Source organism: Lipotes vexillifer, unplaced genomic scaffold (assembly GCF_000442215.2).
Source record: "Lipotes vexillifer unplaced genomic scaffold, Lipotes_vexillifer_v1.1 scaffold621, whole genome shotgun sequence".
Lineage (NCBI taxonomy): Eukaryota > Metazoa > Chordata > Mammalia > Artiodactyla > Lipotidae > Lipotes > Lipotes vexillifer.
In genome coordinates, this window is record NW_006792411.1 from 584,244 (window position 1) to 596,229 (window position 11,986).

An 11,986-nucleotide genomic window follows, 5' to 3' on the forward strand; every position below is an offset into this window, starting at 1 on the left:
AAAAAAAAAAAAAGAAAGAAAGAAAATGGAGCAGGGGGTGGCTAGAGCTGAACTGGGAGGATAGTATAACATGGGACAGCATGGCCAGGGAAGGCCTCTCTGAGGAGGTGGCATCTGAGCTGAGATGTCAACCTAGGAAGTGAGAAGCCACTATGGGAAGCTCTGGGCAGAGCAATCTCCAGGCAGAGGAAAAGTGCAAAGGCCCTGAGGTGGGAGAGTGCTTAGTGTCTTAGAGCAGGAACAGTAAGGAGGCTTGTGTGGCTGGAGGGCTGTGAGGGAAGGAGGGAGGTGGGAGCAGGCAGCAGGGGCCAGACCACGTGCCCCTTCCGGGTCCCCGTAAAGAGTCTGGATTTTTAGTGGGTTGGAGATCCATAGGAGGCTTTAGCAGGGACGAGGCACGATTAATTTTATACTTTACAAGGATCCCTCTGGCTGCTGTGTAGAGAAGAGACTGCTGGGGACAAGAGTGGCAGAGAGAGGATGGGGGCATGCCAGGGTGGTGAGGGGCGAGATACTATCCTCAAGCCCCCCCGCCTGGCCTGGGACAGACACGAGAATGGAACTGAGCGGAGATGAGGTTGCTAGCTCCTGAGAGCTGCATCTTGGGGGCTTGGGGCTTGAGTCAAGAGAAGGGGGAGCGTGATGCTGAGGACCAGGCAGGCTCTGGGGCAAACCTGGTCTGAGCGGGCGGAGCCTCTCTTTCTGTCTTTCTGAGAAGAGCTGCTGCTATTACTCCCCAAAGACTTTACATAATCCTGGCCCGGCTTGCTCCTCATTATGTCATGTGCTGAGTGGAGTCTAGGTCACCCCATGGCTTGTTGCAATCGGGGAAGAACAGACTTCTGGCTCCCTGGGCACAGAGACTGGTGCAGACCCTGCCCTCGCTGGGGTGAGGGTGACTGGCTTGCAGGGGTGGAGGTGCAGTCCAGCCCCAGCCCCAGGCCCTTTGGATGGCTTAGGCAGAGGCCAGGGCTTCCTGAGATGGGCTGTGGTTAATGAGAGATGGGGATTGTGCTTTGAACCAAGTCTCCCCAGAGCTGGGGGCCCTCCTCTGGGACCCAGGCCCCAGCAGGGAGAGCCAGGCAGACCTGACGACAGCCCTTCCTGCTGGGTTGCTTCTCTGAACCTCAGTTTCCTGCACTGTAAAAAGGGGACAAAGGTACCCAACCTCGTGGGGATATGTGACTTTAGCAGGCTCACATGGGAGCCAGATCCAGCGTGTAGTAGGAGCTCTTCTGAGGACAGAGGCCCAGGCATGTGCTGGGGGAGGGCAGACAGAGCAGTTTTCCCCTTGGACTCACTTGGAGTTGCCTGGGCCCCAGCCCTGTGGCCTCACCCTCTTCTTAGGGTTTCCCATGCCTGCCCCTCTCCAATGCCAGAGACATTCAGAATAAGGTCAAGCCCCATTCCCACTGCATGGGTAAGGAAAGTGGGGCTCAGAGGGGTGTGTGGCTTACTCAAGGTCACACCCCCAGAATGGCAATTCCAGAAATGGAATCAGACCCCATGGATCCCAGTCTAAGGCATTTTCTGATGCACTCACAGTGTGGGGTGCCTGCGACCCTGGAGGATGCTGAGGAAGTTCAGGACAGAGGGCACACTTTGGGGAGGCAAGTTCTGCTCCACCTCTACCCTTTTACACACATCTGATTTTTTTCCACTACTTTTTTTTTTTTTTTTTTTTTTTGGGAAAACAGTTTTGTTTTGCAGTTATTAGGAAACTTAAACAATAATTACTGAGCTTCCCCTACCCAGCCTCTGAGAACAGGGTGCTAGGCCCTTTACAGCATCATTTTATATAATCCTCACCATAACTGTTGAAGATTGGAGATGACTATTCCCATTTTACAGATGAAGAAACTGAGGCCCAAGGTCATACAGTGACAAGTGGGGCCAGGGATTCATATCCATATCTGTGCATTTCAAAGCTCTCACCTATCCCCTTACACATGCTACCCTCATCAGAAGCTCCTAGAGTTGGGGACCCTCCTGACCTCCCAACAACCCCCATCCCGTGTGGGGCCTGAGCTTTGTGAGGGGATACAGAAAGCACGTCCCAGAGCTGCTGTGATGTTTGGCCCTTGGTTCCCAGGGACCAAGCTAAGAGGAGAGTTAATGGGGAATTTGAGTTAAGGGGAACAGGGAACATGAAGGGCTTGTAACCCCCTATCTCAGTGTTGGTTAATATTCTCAACTCAGTGGTTTACTAGGGATGGGGGAAGGTGGAGAGAAGAATGTGCCCCTCACCCTTGTTCCTAGAATTACTAAATTCTTGTTAGATCTTTAAATTTTATGTAAATTCTTCTTTTTTTCCTTGGAAAGGTGGGTATCATATTTTAATTAGTAGTGGTGTCAAAGGAAGGCTAGATTAATTATTGGAAATCCTGAGTTCCAGATGGTTTTAATTTTCACAGCAGGGCACCAGGGTATATATTTAAACTTTTTTTTTATTAAAATCATACCTAGTGTATTTTAGGGGCACTGAGGTACACTCTCTGTGGCTCCAAGGATACTGTGTTTAGGGCTGTGATTTTTGTTATTGAGAAGCAAGTCCCTTGTCACTGAAATAAAATTGTGTGGGTGAGGGAGGGGCAGGTGCTGGGAAGCAAAGAGTCAGGGGAGGGAGGGTGAGAATGTGGGGTGCGTCATAGGCAAAGAAGGGGGTGGTGGGAAATCCAGGCACAGGGATTCAGGTTCAGAGAGGGCACATGACCTGCCAAAGTCACACAGCACCTTACTGGGGAGAAAATGTGGACTGGCAGAGGGACAGGGAGGGGTCTCACAGTATGCCTAATCAAGAGGCAGTCACCCTTTGGACACTTGATGTCCTTGTTTAGTCAGGCCTTTGGGGATCAGCTCTGGACACCCCCATCCTGAGGGAGGCTCTGTGGAGCATAGATGGTTTAGCATGGGGCCTCCCACTCCTCACCAGGGGGTACTGGGTCCTGGTTGGGACTTCCGGGCTCCTGGGAGGTAGTTATTCTTCAGCCTTGGTGGCCTTGATTGAGGAAGGTGAAATATTATGCAGATAGCCTCCTTTCCCCAGGGACTCGAAACACCCCTCCCTGACCCTTCCCCACTTCAAGTGGCCAGGGCACTCCCTCACCCGTATCCCCAGAGGGGAGGGGACTCTCTAGATGTTGCTTTCCCTGGAGGAAGGGGCCTGTGACCTAAATTTTGGAGGAAGCAGCTTGGCATCCCACAAGGCAAGGTGTGTGTGTGTGTGTGTGTGTGTGTGTGTGTGTGTGTGGCCTTGATTGAGGAAGGTGAAATATTATGCAGATAGCCTCCTTTCCCCAGGGACTCGAAACACCCCTCCCTGACCCTTCCCCACTTCAAGTGGCCAGGGCACTCCCTCACCCGTATCCCCAGAGGGGAGGGGACTCTCTAGATGTTGCTTTCCCTGGAGGAAGGGGCCTGTGACCTAAATTTTGGAGGAAGCAGCTTGGCATCCCACAAGGCAAGATGTGTGTGTGTGTGTGTGTGTGTGTGTGTGTGTGTGTTTTGTGTACGTGTGTGTGTGTGTTTTGTGTACGTGTGTGTGTGTGTGTGTGTGTGTGTGTGTGGTGTGCATGCCTGTGTGAGCTCACATGCCTCTGAATGTCTGACCCCTTAGTCCAGAGACTGCTGCTTTTCTGGGGTTATTTGTTTGGCTGTCTGTCCTGCCTTGGGGAAGGGTATTGGCAGGGGGAGGGGAAGTGGATGCTGAGGGGAAAAGAAGGCACACTGGTCTTCAGCCACAAGGGGCGATCTGGGTCCCAAGTGGAGTCACGAGAGACTGGGGGTCAGGGAACAGGTGTCAGACAGCTTCTCTCCCTGCCTAAAGGGCAGGGTGCTCCGGAGAGACCTGTCAGAGGCATCCCCCATGCCTGATTTTGGGGCGGTGGGAGGTCCAGGGGCAGGGTCAGGGATCCTGTCGCTGAGTCTTTAGGCCAGCCATTGCCCCTGGTAAAAAAATGTGTCTTGTTCTCCTTCTGCCTTTCGAAGCCCAGCTCCTAGTGGAGACAGATACCTTCGGTAGTCAAGTCCGGATCAAGGGCAAGGAGACGGAATTCTACCTGTGTATGAACCGGAAAGGCAAGCTTGTGGGGAAGGTAAGTGATGGTCTAGATTGGGTGGGTCCCCCGGCAGCTCTGGGTAGCTGGAACAGTGCGTCCAGGGCCCTATCAGCCCCAAATGGAAAACACGCCCCATGAATGTGTGCGCGTGTGCGTGTGCGTGTGTGTGTGTGTGTGTGTGTGAGAGAGAGAGATTCCCATTGTGATCACTTCCTTTCACCACCCCACTTCTTCTCTGTCCGCACACCTGCAGCCTGCCAGGCCGAGGTATCTGTGGCTGTGACTTTGGTGAGCACGCAGGGCCCTGATCTCTCCTGGTGGATGTGGAGCTCTGGCTTGCTTGGTAGTGGGAGAATCCTCGAGGGGTTCTGAGGCTCCCTGCCTGAATGTACTGATGTCTGGGAACAGGGAACCATTAGGCCAAGGGCAGGGGCTGCAGAATTGTTTTAACAATCACCAGGGGTTTACGACTCCTCAAAGCAGCGCCTCTGGAACCCAGCAGCCTCGTCAGCTCTGGGCCTCATGATTCTAGCATTTCAGGAAGATTTTATTACTTTGGAATAGGCAAGAGAGCTGCATGTAACAAATTAGGGCAGGGGTGGGGCGTGGACCCACATGCCAGGGGTTCTGAGCCTCCACTGATGCTGCGTTTTGATGCTGCCCCCCTTTTTCCTAGTGTCTGTTTGTGAAGTTCATACACTGGTTCCGTTGGATGTTCCAGTGGAAAGCATTACTGGTGGTAGCTCTATAGTGGCATGCGCCATGGTCCCTTCTCTCTGCAGGGACCCGACTCACTCCCTGTCCAACTTGTATAATGGAGGGGGCTGTGGCTTCTGGACAGGTGGAGGGTAGACCCAGATTCCAAGGAGGATGGCTTCTTCTCCTTGGCGGCAAGACCTTGGGTCATGATTTGCATTTATTACACCTTGTTGGGGGGAAGGAAGCATGACCTCAACTCCTGTTTAAGCCATGGTTTTGACTTCCTGAATCCCTCAATTCTTATCCGTCTCCCCTCCCCCATTCCCAAGTGCCTGTAGAGAAGGTAACAGGCCAGGGACCTGTTACCTGGCTGGACAGAGCCAGGGTATTGTTGCTTATTATTTGTTAATAACAACGGTACCAATAGCCTCTGTTAATTGAGCACCTGCTTTCTGCCGGGCACTGAGCAAAAATGCTCCAAAATAATCCCAAGAGGTTGGTACAGCCACCATCCCCATTTCCCAGATGAGAAAGCTGAGGCTTAGCCACATCCGGGCACTTGTCCCAGGTCCCACGCTAGAGGTAGGCGGGCTTCAAAGCCCGGTTTGGAAGGCAAAGGAATCCAGCGGCACTGCCCACACCGACTGGAGCTTCTCAAAGAGCAAAATAATAGTAATCCATGTAGCGCCGCCCCGGGATGCCAAGGAGTGGTTTTAATTAGTGATTCACTTTCCGCGTCCCGAGGCCGGCCCGCCGGCCAGCGAGGGAGTCCGGGGCAGGGGCGGCGGGCAGGACGGGCGCCGGGTGCCCTGGCCTGGCCGTGCGTTTCCTGTGGCGGCGCGGCAAGCACCGCGTCAGGCGCTTTGTTCTCCTGCCCGCCTGGGCCGCCTCCCAGGCCCAACCTGCTTGCAGTTGTGGGCCCGGCTTTCTCCCCCCAACCCTTTTTTTTTATGTTTAAAGGAGGGGCCGCCCCGCAGCCCGCCGTGCCCAGTGCTTGCGCGCCCCTCCCTCCCCGTCTACGCGGTTCCCGGCATCTTGACCCCAGGAGGGCCGTCTTGGGGTCAAAAGAACAGCCCCGTCCCTTCGGGCTGCTCCCCGCCGCCGGCCGCCCTCCGCCCGCCCGCCGGCTGGCCGCTGAGTCACCGCTTCCACAGGAGCCGGCTCCGATTTCCTGCCCCCTCGCCCTCTCTCCCGTCATTAATATTGGGGATGGTTCAGCTGGCGGCGAGGCTCCGCGTAGCCCAGGGAGGCTCGCCCCCCCCCCCCCCCCCCATCGCCCCCGCCCGCCCCCTCCTCTCCCCTCCCCTCGCTCCGCCCCGCTTGCTGCAGCTCCCCCCATCATCCCTTTCCGGTCTTCTGGGCTGACCTGGGAGGCTCCAAAGGCGCCCCACCAACCCACGGCACCCTAGTCCCCCTGTCCTGACTTTGCCCTGGGCAGGTCCCCCTGTTGGCCTCTGCGTAGCCCAGCGCCCCTCGCTCCCTGGCTCCTGCAGCTGGAACCCCAGGCCCGTGTGTTGCTGTTCCATCACAGACGTCCCAGCCAGTCCGACCCCGGTCCTGGAATTACTCTTGATAGCTGGTGTGTCTGCTCCTTCCCTAACTCCTGCCTGTGTTCTGGCCTCATACCTTCTCGGGAATAATGTTCCTCAGCGGCCTCAGGCTCCACCTCCACGCCTTTCCCCTGTGCCCACCCTCAGCTTTCTAAAGCACAAAAGGGATCAGGTCTTCCCTACCCTCTGCCCCGAGCTCAGCTCAGAACCAGCCCCTGGGTCCTCACCATCTACCCAAGAAAGGCTACACTCCTCGGGGAGAGCTTCCCTGCCCTCATGGTCCTTATGTCACGGACACATGGCACTGCCAGCCTCTACTCCCTGATGGGGCCTTCAGGCTTTGTGCATGCTGTATCCTCTGCCAGGACTGCCCTTCCCTTGACCATCCGCCCGAGTTCTGGCTCATCCTGCCATAGCCTCTGGCTTCACTGACTGCTCAGTCAGCGCACCCGCCCTGGAGCCCATAGCCCGTCACACAGCCGTCTCTCTCCGTTCTGCTAACCTGGGTTGTCACTGTCTGTCTTCGTGCCTGCATCCCCCGCTGCATCCAATTGTGGACCCATCCATCATGCTTCTTGTACCTGCCCAAAGGGCTGCAGGGGCACCAAAGAAACAGAAATGTGGGTGCCTGCTTTCTGAGGATTGACTCTTAACCTACAGCCAGAATTAGCCACATGAGGCCCAGGAATCCAAGTGCCCTGACCTCACTGAGCCTCAGTGTCCTCACCTGTAAAATGGGAAGATACCGCTGGCACTTAGTAGGCACTTACTTGTTAAACATGAGTTACCTTCCTCTTTGAAGCCAGGTCCTTCACCTGTGGGACTTCTTGACCTCAGCTTAGGCTCTGGCTCCTTTGGCTCAACAGGATAGCTTCCTTGGATGGTCTTGACCCTGGGTGTCAGTCTTCTACATTACTGGCCACAGCTGGACACATCTGCTGAGCCCCCAGCAGAGCCTTTGCCAATGTTCCAGACCCTTGGCTGTGCTACTCCCTCTGCTGCATTGTACCCATCATATGCCAGATCTCTCCTCCCCCGCTTCTCCTTGCCGCCTCTCTGGACCCCATGTCCACCTGACCTAGGAGACAGCACCTCCTTTCATTCCATAAAGAGCTGTTGAGTGTCAAACACTACGTACTAGGCAGTTTTTCCCCATTTGTGGAGATTCAACCCAGACAGATTTTTCTCATCTGCCCCCTCCTGTGTGATTACTGGTGTGTCCTCTTTGGGGCAACATAGGGCCCCAGACCCTTTTAGGGCAGAGGGTACCCTGCCTACCACTGTATCTTTGTGAAGACTGCTTTGGTTGGAAGTGACTGAAACCCAATTCAGAATGCGTTTAAGCAAAAGAGGACTCTTTTGCCTATGTAACTAAAAACGTCCGGGGGGTAGTTCTAGTTTCAAGGAAGACTAGATCTAGGGGCCAAATGATGTGATCAGGATTCAGTCTTCAGGTCAAATAGAAGGAATAGGACTCCAGTTTGGAAAGAAGGAGGTTGGAGGTGGCAGAGGGGGAGAGATGATCAAATTCTACTAAATCACCAAGGTTCTGGGATGGGCTGTTCACTTACTCTCTAAATATTGATGATCTGCCTTGCCTGAACTGATTGAGTCAGCATTTTCAGGGGTGAGGCCCATGCATATGTGTTTTTAAAAATCTCTGCAGGCCATAAGCAGGGTTAAAGAGGTACTTAGCAGAAGTGAGGGTCAAGCCCTGGGACAGCCTACTGTTAGCTTCTTATCCACTGGGTCTGAGTTCATGGTGGGGAACTTGTGACCATCATAGGCCCCATGGCTCCTCCCAAGGGGCTCCTGACCTCTGGAGTGTCGAGAATCTCAGCCTGAAGCCCAGATCCTCAACCCAGACGTGGATGAGCACGTGTGCCAGGCAGTGTGCTGGCCCTTGAACCTCCGAGTTCTTGCTTCATGCCCACGGTGGCTCTGTGGGCCTGGGGGAGGGGAGGTGTTTTGATGGGCAGTGCCCACACTCTTCCATACCCTTTCTCCTCATGGGCCTGTCTGGCGCTGGACAGCAGGGACGCGAGCTACACGTGGCAAACACAGGTTCAAATCCTGCCTCTGCCACTTAACAAGCTCCGTGACCTTGGGAAAGCCATTTTTGCCTCTTTGAACTGTTTCCTTCTACCAGGTAGAGTCTACCTTAGCAAGTTGAGAGGATTAAGTGAGACAATGCGTGTGGAAATGTCTGGCCTGTAGTTGGCAATCAATAAATTCTGAATGATTGAGTGAATGGATGAGGAGGGAGACCAAGGCTGGCAGGCAGAGAGCTCCAGAGGGGCCTCTCGTAGCTCATGACTGTCTCTGGGACATTCATAAGGGATCCAGGAGGCAGAGTCCATTTTCTTTTGGAGGAAAACCCATTCATGTGTCAACCCCACCATTTCTATCCCAGCAGAACTCTCATCCATTTAACCACAAATGCTCTGGGCACCCCTGTCTTGGGCTAAGATTTGTGCTGAGCCAGGAGAGCAACTGAGAAGCAGTCCTGACCTCCTGAAGCTCTTGGGCTGACGAAGAGGCAGGCAGATACAGAATTGCTCTGTTGGGGGGCGGCGGGAGAAGGAATGGGTGTCGAGGGGTTTTGGAAAATGGAGTATGTGAGTTCAGTAAAGCCTGGTGCTTAAATGGAGTCTTGAAGGAAGAGGAGGAAATACCCAGGGAACTAGATGACAGTCAGGGAAGGCTTCCCAGGGGAGGTGGTTACTGAACTGGGCCTTGAAGGTTGAAAGCAGTTTTCCAGGCAGATGTTCTAGGGTGGAAAAACAGCCATGGTGTAGGCTTTATTCAGTTTGCTCTGACTGTTGCATCGAAACCAGCCAAGGGACCTGGACTCAGGTTGGATAGGCAGCTTCCAGAATTATTCATGGGGGGCCCAGAGCCCAGAGACCACTCCTTCCTATCAGCCTTGCACATATGCCCGGCTTTCCTCACAATAGTCCCTCACTCCTCACCCAGCCCCTAATGACCTCTGGGTCTTGGGTGTGTCTCCCAGGCCCCACCCCCCTGCCCACTCTGCAGCCTCCTCAAAAGATCTCTCCTCCAGAGAATGTTTTCTTACCTTGCCTGTCCCGTTCTGCGAAGTTCAGCACTTTGTCTGCAGGGCCCAAGCTTGCCCTCTGCTCAGAGGTGAACGTTCCTGGAAGCTCCGGCCCGTTTTCCACTTCAAACAAAAGGTTGGAACTCGCACCTCAGTCTCCACGCACAGCCAGACCCGCTGGGCTTCCAACTTGGCTGGGCATCCGTCTGTAACGAGGAGTGGGCCCGGCCTAAATTTGGAGATGTTAGCTGGAAACTCAAGTGCTGCTAATTCAGGCCTTCCAACTTTGTGTGTTTCCCACTCTTCCACATAGAGCAACTCGACTTTCTCAAGGAGGAGATTCAAAGCCTGCTTTGCACCGCTCTTTGTCCAGATCCAAGGAGGGAGGCCAGACTGTCCGAACCACCTGCTCTTCAGGAATAATTTAACAAGTTCCTACTGTGTGCCAGGCTCGTTTATAAGCGTCATTCCTCGTAACATCTCTATGGCGCAGGAGTCGTCTTCCCTATTTGATCCAGGCGAGGAATCCAAAGTTTAGAGTGGAATTAACTAGCCTGAGGTCACATAAGGAAGTGCTAGAGTTGATTCAACTTCTGACTCTGAATCTAGTGCTCCTTGCCTAGCATAGTCTCCCAGGGAGCTCACCTGGGGCCCTGAAATCTCAGAGCCACGGCTACAGGCTTTGGAGTTTGGCCATGCCCAAACTCTTATTTTTAGAGGCTCCCACCACTCTTCACACCAAACATTAAGATGTACCGCATCCCACATGTAATGGAATTTATATTTAACCATATAAGAGTGGAGTTGATTGGCAGTTGAGTAGTTGGCTTCATCTCAGGTTTAGTGCACGTTAGTTGGGACTCCTTTCTGTTGCATGTGGTAGGACACCGTCTCAACTGTTTATAAAGGACATGAGATATTGTTAGCCCACGTAACAGTGAGGTAACTTGAACCTCAGATGCAGCTCGGTCCAGAAGCTAAAAGATGTGAGGAGGACGCGGTTTCTGTCATTCTCTTCCTCTCGGCTTTCCTTGCTCCAAGCTGGCTTTGTTGTCAGACAGAATTTCCCCTCATGGTGGTACAATGGCTGCCTTAGCTTCAACATTACATGTTTCCCAAGTGTAAATCGGCCTGTGATTTTCGGGGATTACGTACACGAGGGTCTCGAGGAACGCTGATTGGATGGCTCAGGCCACATGCTGTGCCCTGCACTAGTCATGGGAAATAATGTTTTGATTGGTCAGGTCTAGGTCTCTTGTTCTAGTAGAGCTGAGGTGGAAGCCCCTGGTTACAGTGTGGAGAGTGGAAGAGATGGATCCCTGAGTGATAATGGGAGGATGTTACCTAACTGGTGAGTAGGGAAGGATGCAGGGGCTAGTATGACAAATCCACTCCATAGATCCAGGGAGTGAAATTGCTGAGGCCAAAGCTTGGGTCAGGCCCTCTCTACTCTACTACCCCAAGCCTTGGCCACCTGCCCATGCCCTCTCTACATAGCTCTGTCCCTTGTGCCTGCCCTCCCCCTTCTCACCTCCTCCTCTCTCTTCCTGCAGCCCGATGGCACCAGCAAAGAGTGTGTGTTCATCGAGAAGGTCCTGGAGAACAACTACACAGCCCTGATGTCGGCCAAGTACTCTGGCTGGTACGTGGGCTTCACCAAGAAGGGGCGGCCACGGAAGGGCCCCAAGACCCGGGAGAACCAGCAGGACGTCCACTTCATGAAGCGCTACCCCAAGGGACAGGCAGAGCTGCAGAAGCCCTTCAAGTACACCACAGTGACCAAGCGGTCCCGGCGGATCCGCCCCACACACCCCGGCTAGGCTGGCCCCGTTGTGGCCCCGCCAGCCTTCCCCAGCCCACACTCACACTCACAGAGAACTGCAATCAGAGGAATATTTTTACATGAAAAATAAGGAAGAATTTCTATTTTTGTATATTGTGTTTAAAAGAAGACAAAAAACTGAACCAAAATTCTTGGGGGAGGGGAGCGATAAGGATTTTATTGTTGACTTGAAACTCCCTATGACAAAAGACTCACACCAAGGGACTGTTGTCAACACACAGGTGCTTGTGTCTCTCTAGGAACAGACAACTCTAAACTTGTCCCCAGAGGAGGACTTGAATGAGGAAAACGACACTCTGAGAAACCAAAGTCCTTTTTCCCAAAGGTTCTGAAAGAAAAAAAAAAAAAAAAAAAAAAAAAAAAAAAAAAAAAAAAAAAAAAAAAAAAAAAAAAAAAAAAAAAAAAGAAAGACAAAAAAAAAAAGACAAAAAAAGCAAAAAAACAAAAAAGAGAGAGAGAAAAACAAAGAGAAAGTAGTATCCCCTCACCCCCAACATACTCCCCCTTCTTTCCCAATCCCCTGTCCCTGCCCCAGACTCCAACAAAAATCGCTCTCTGGTTTGCAGTCATTTATTTATTGTCTGCTGCAAGCTGCCCCGAGACACCGCGCAGGGAAGGTGTGCCCCTCGGAATTCTCGGCGCCTCGACTTCCGACGACAGACGGCCTCGTCCAATCATGGTGACCCTGCATTGCTCACAGTTCTGGAGGATGCTGCTATCAACCTTCCATGACTCACGTGACCTAGTACACCAATGAATAAGGGAATATTTTAAAACC

At 53.1% G+C, this 11,986-nt stretch overlaps 1 protein-coding gene across 1 annotated transcript in view; it reads left to right on the forward strand.

Annotated features, from left to right (window-relative positions):
* The window catches only part of FGF18 (fibroblast growth factor 18), a 35,319-nt gene extending 23,776 nt beyond the window's left edge, over nucleotides 1-11,543 (forward strand). Inside the window, exons 4-5 of the mRNA XM_007465532.1 lie at nucleotides 3,988-4,094; nucleotides 10,919-11,543. Coding sequence (XP_007465594.1) covers nucleotides 3,988-4,094; nucleotides 10,919-11,185 — 374 coding nt within the window. The 3' untranslated portion in view covers nucleotides 11,186-11,543. The remainder of the gene's footprint in view (nucleotides 1-3,987; nucleotides 4,095-10,918) is intronic.
* The last annotated feature ends 443 nt before the right edge of the window (nucleotides 11,544-11,986 follow it).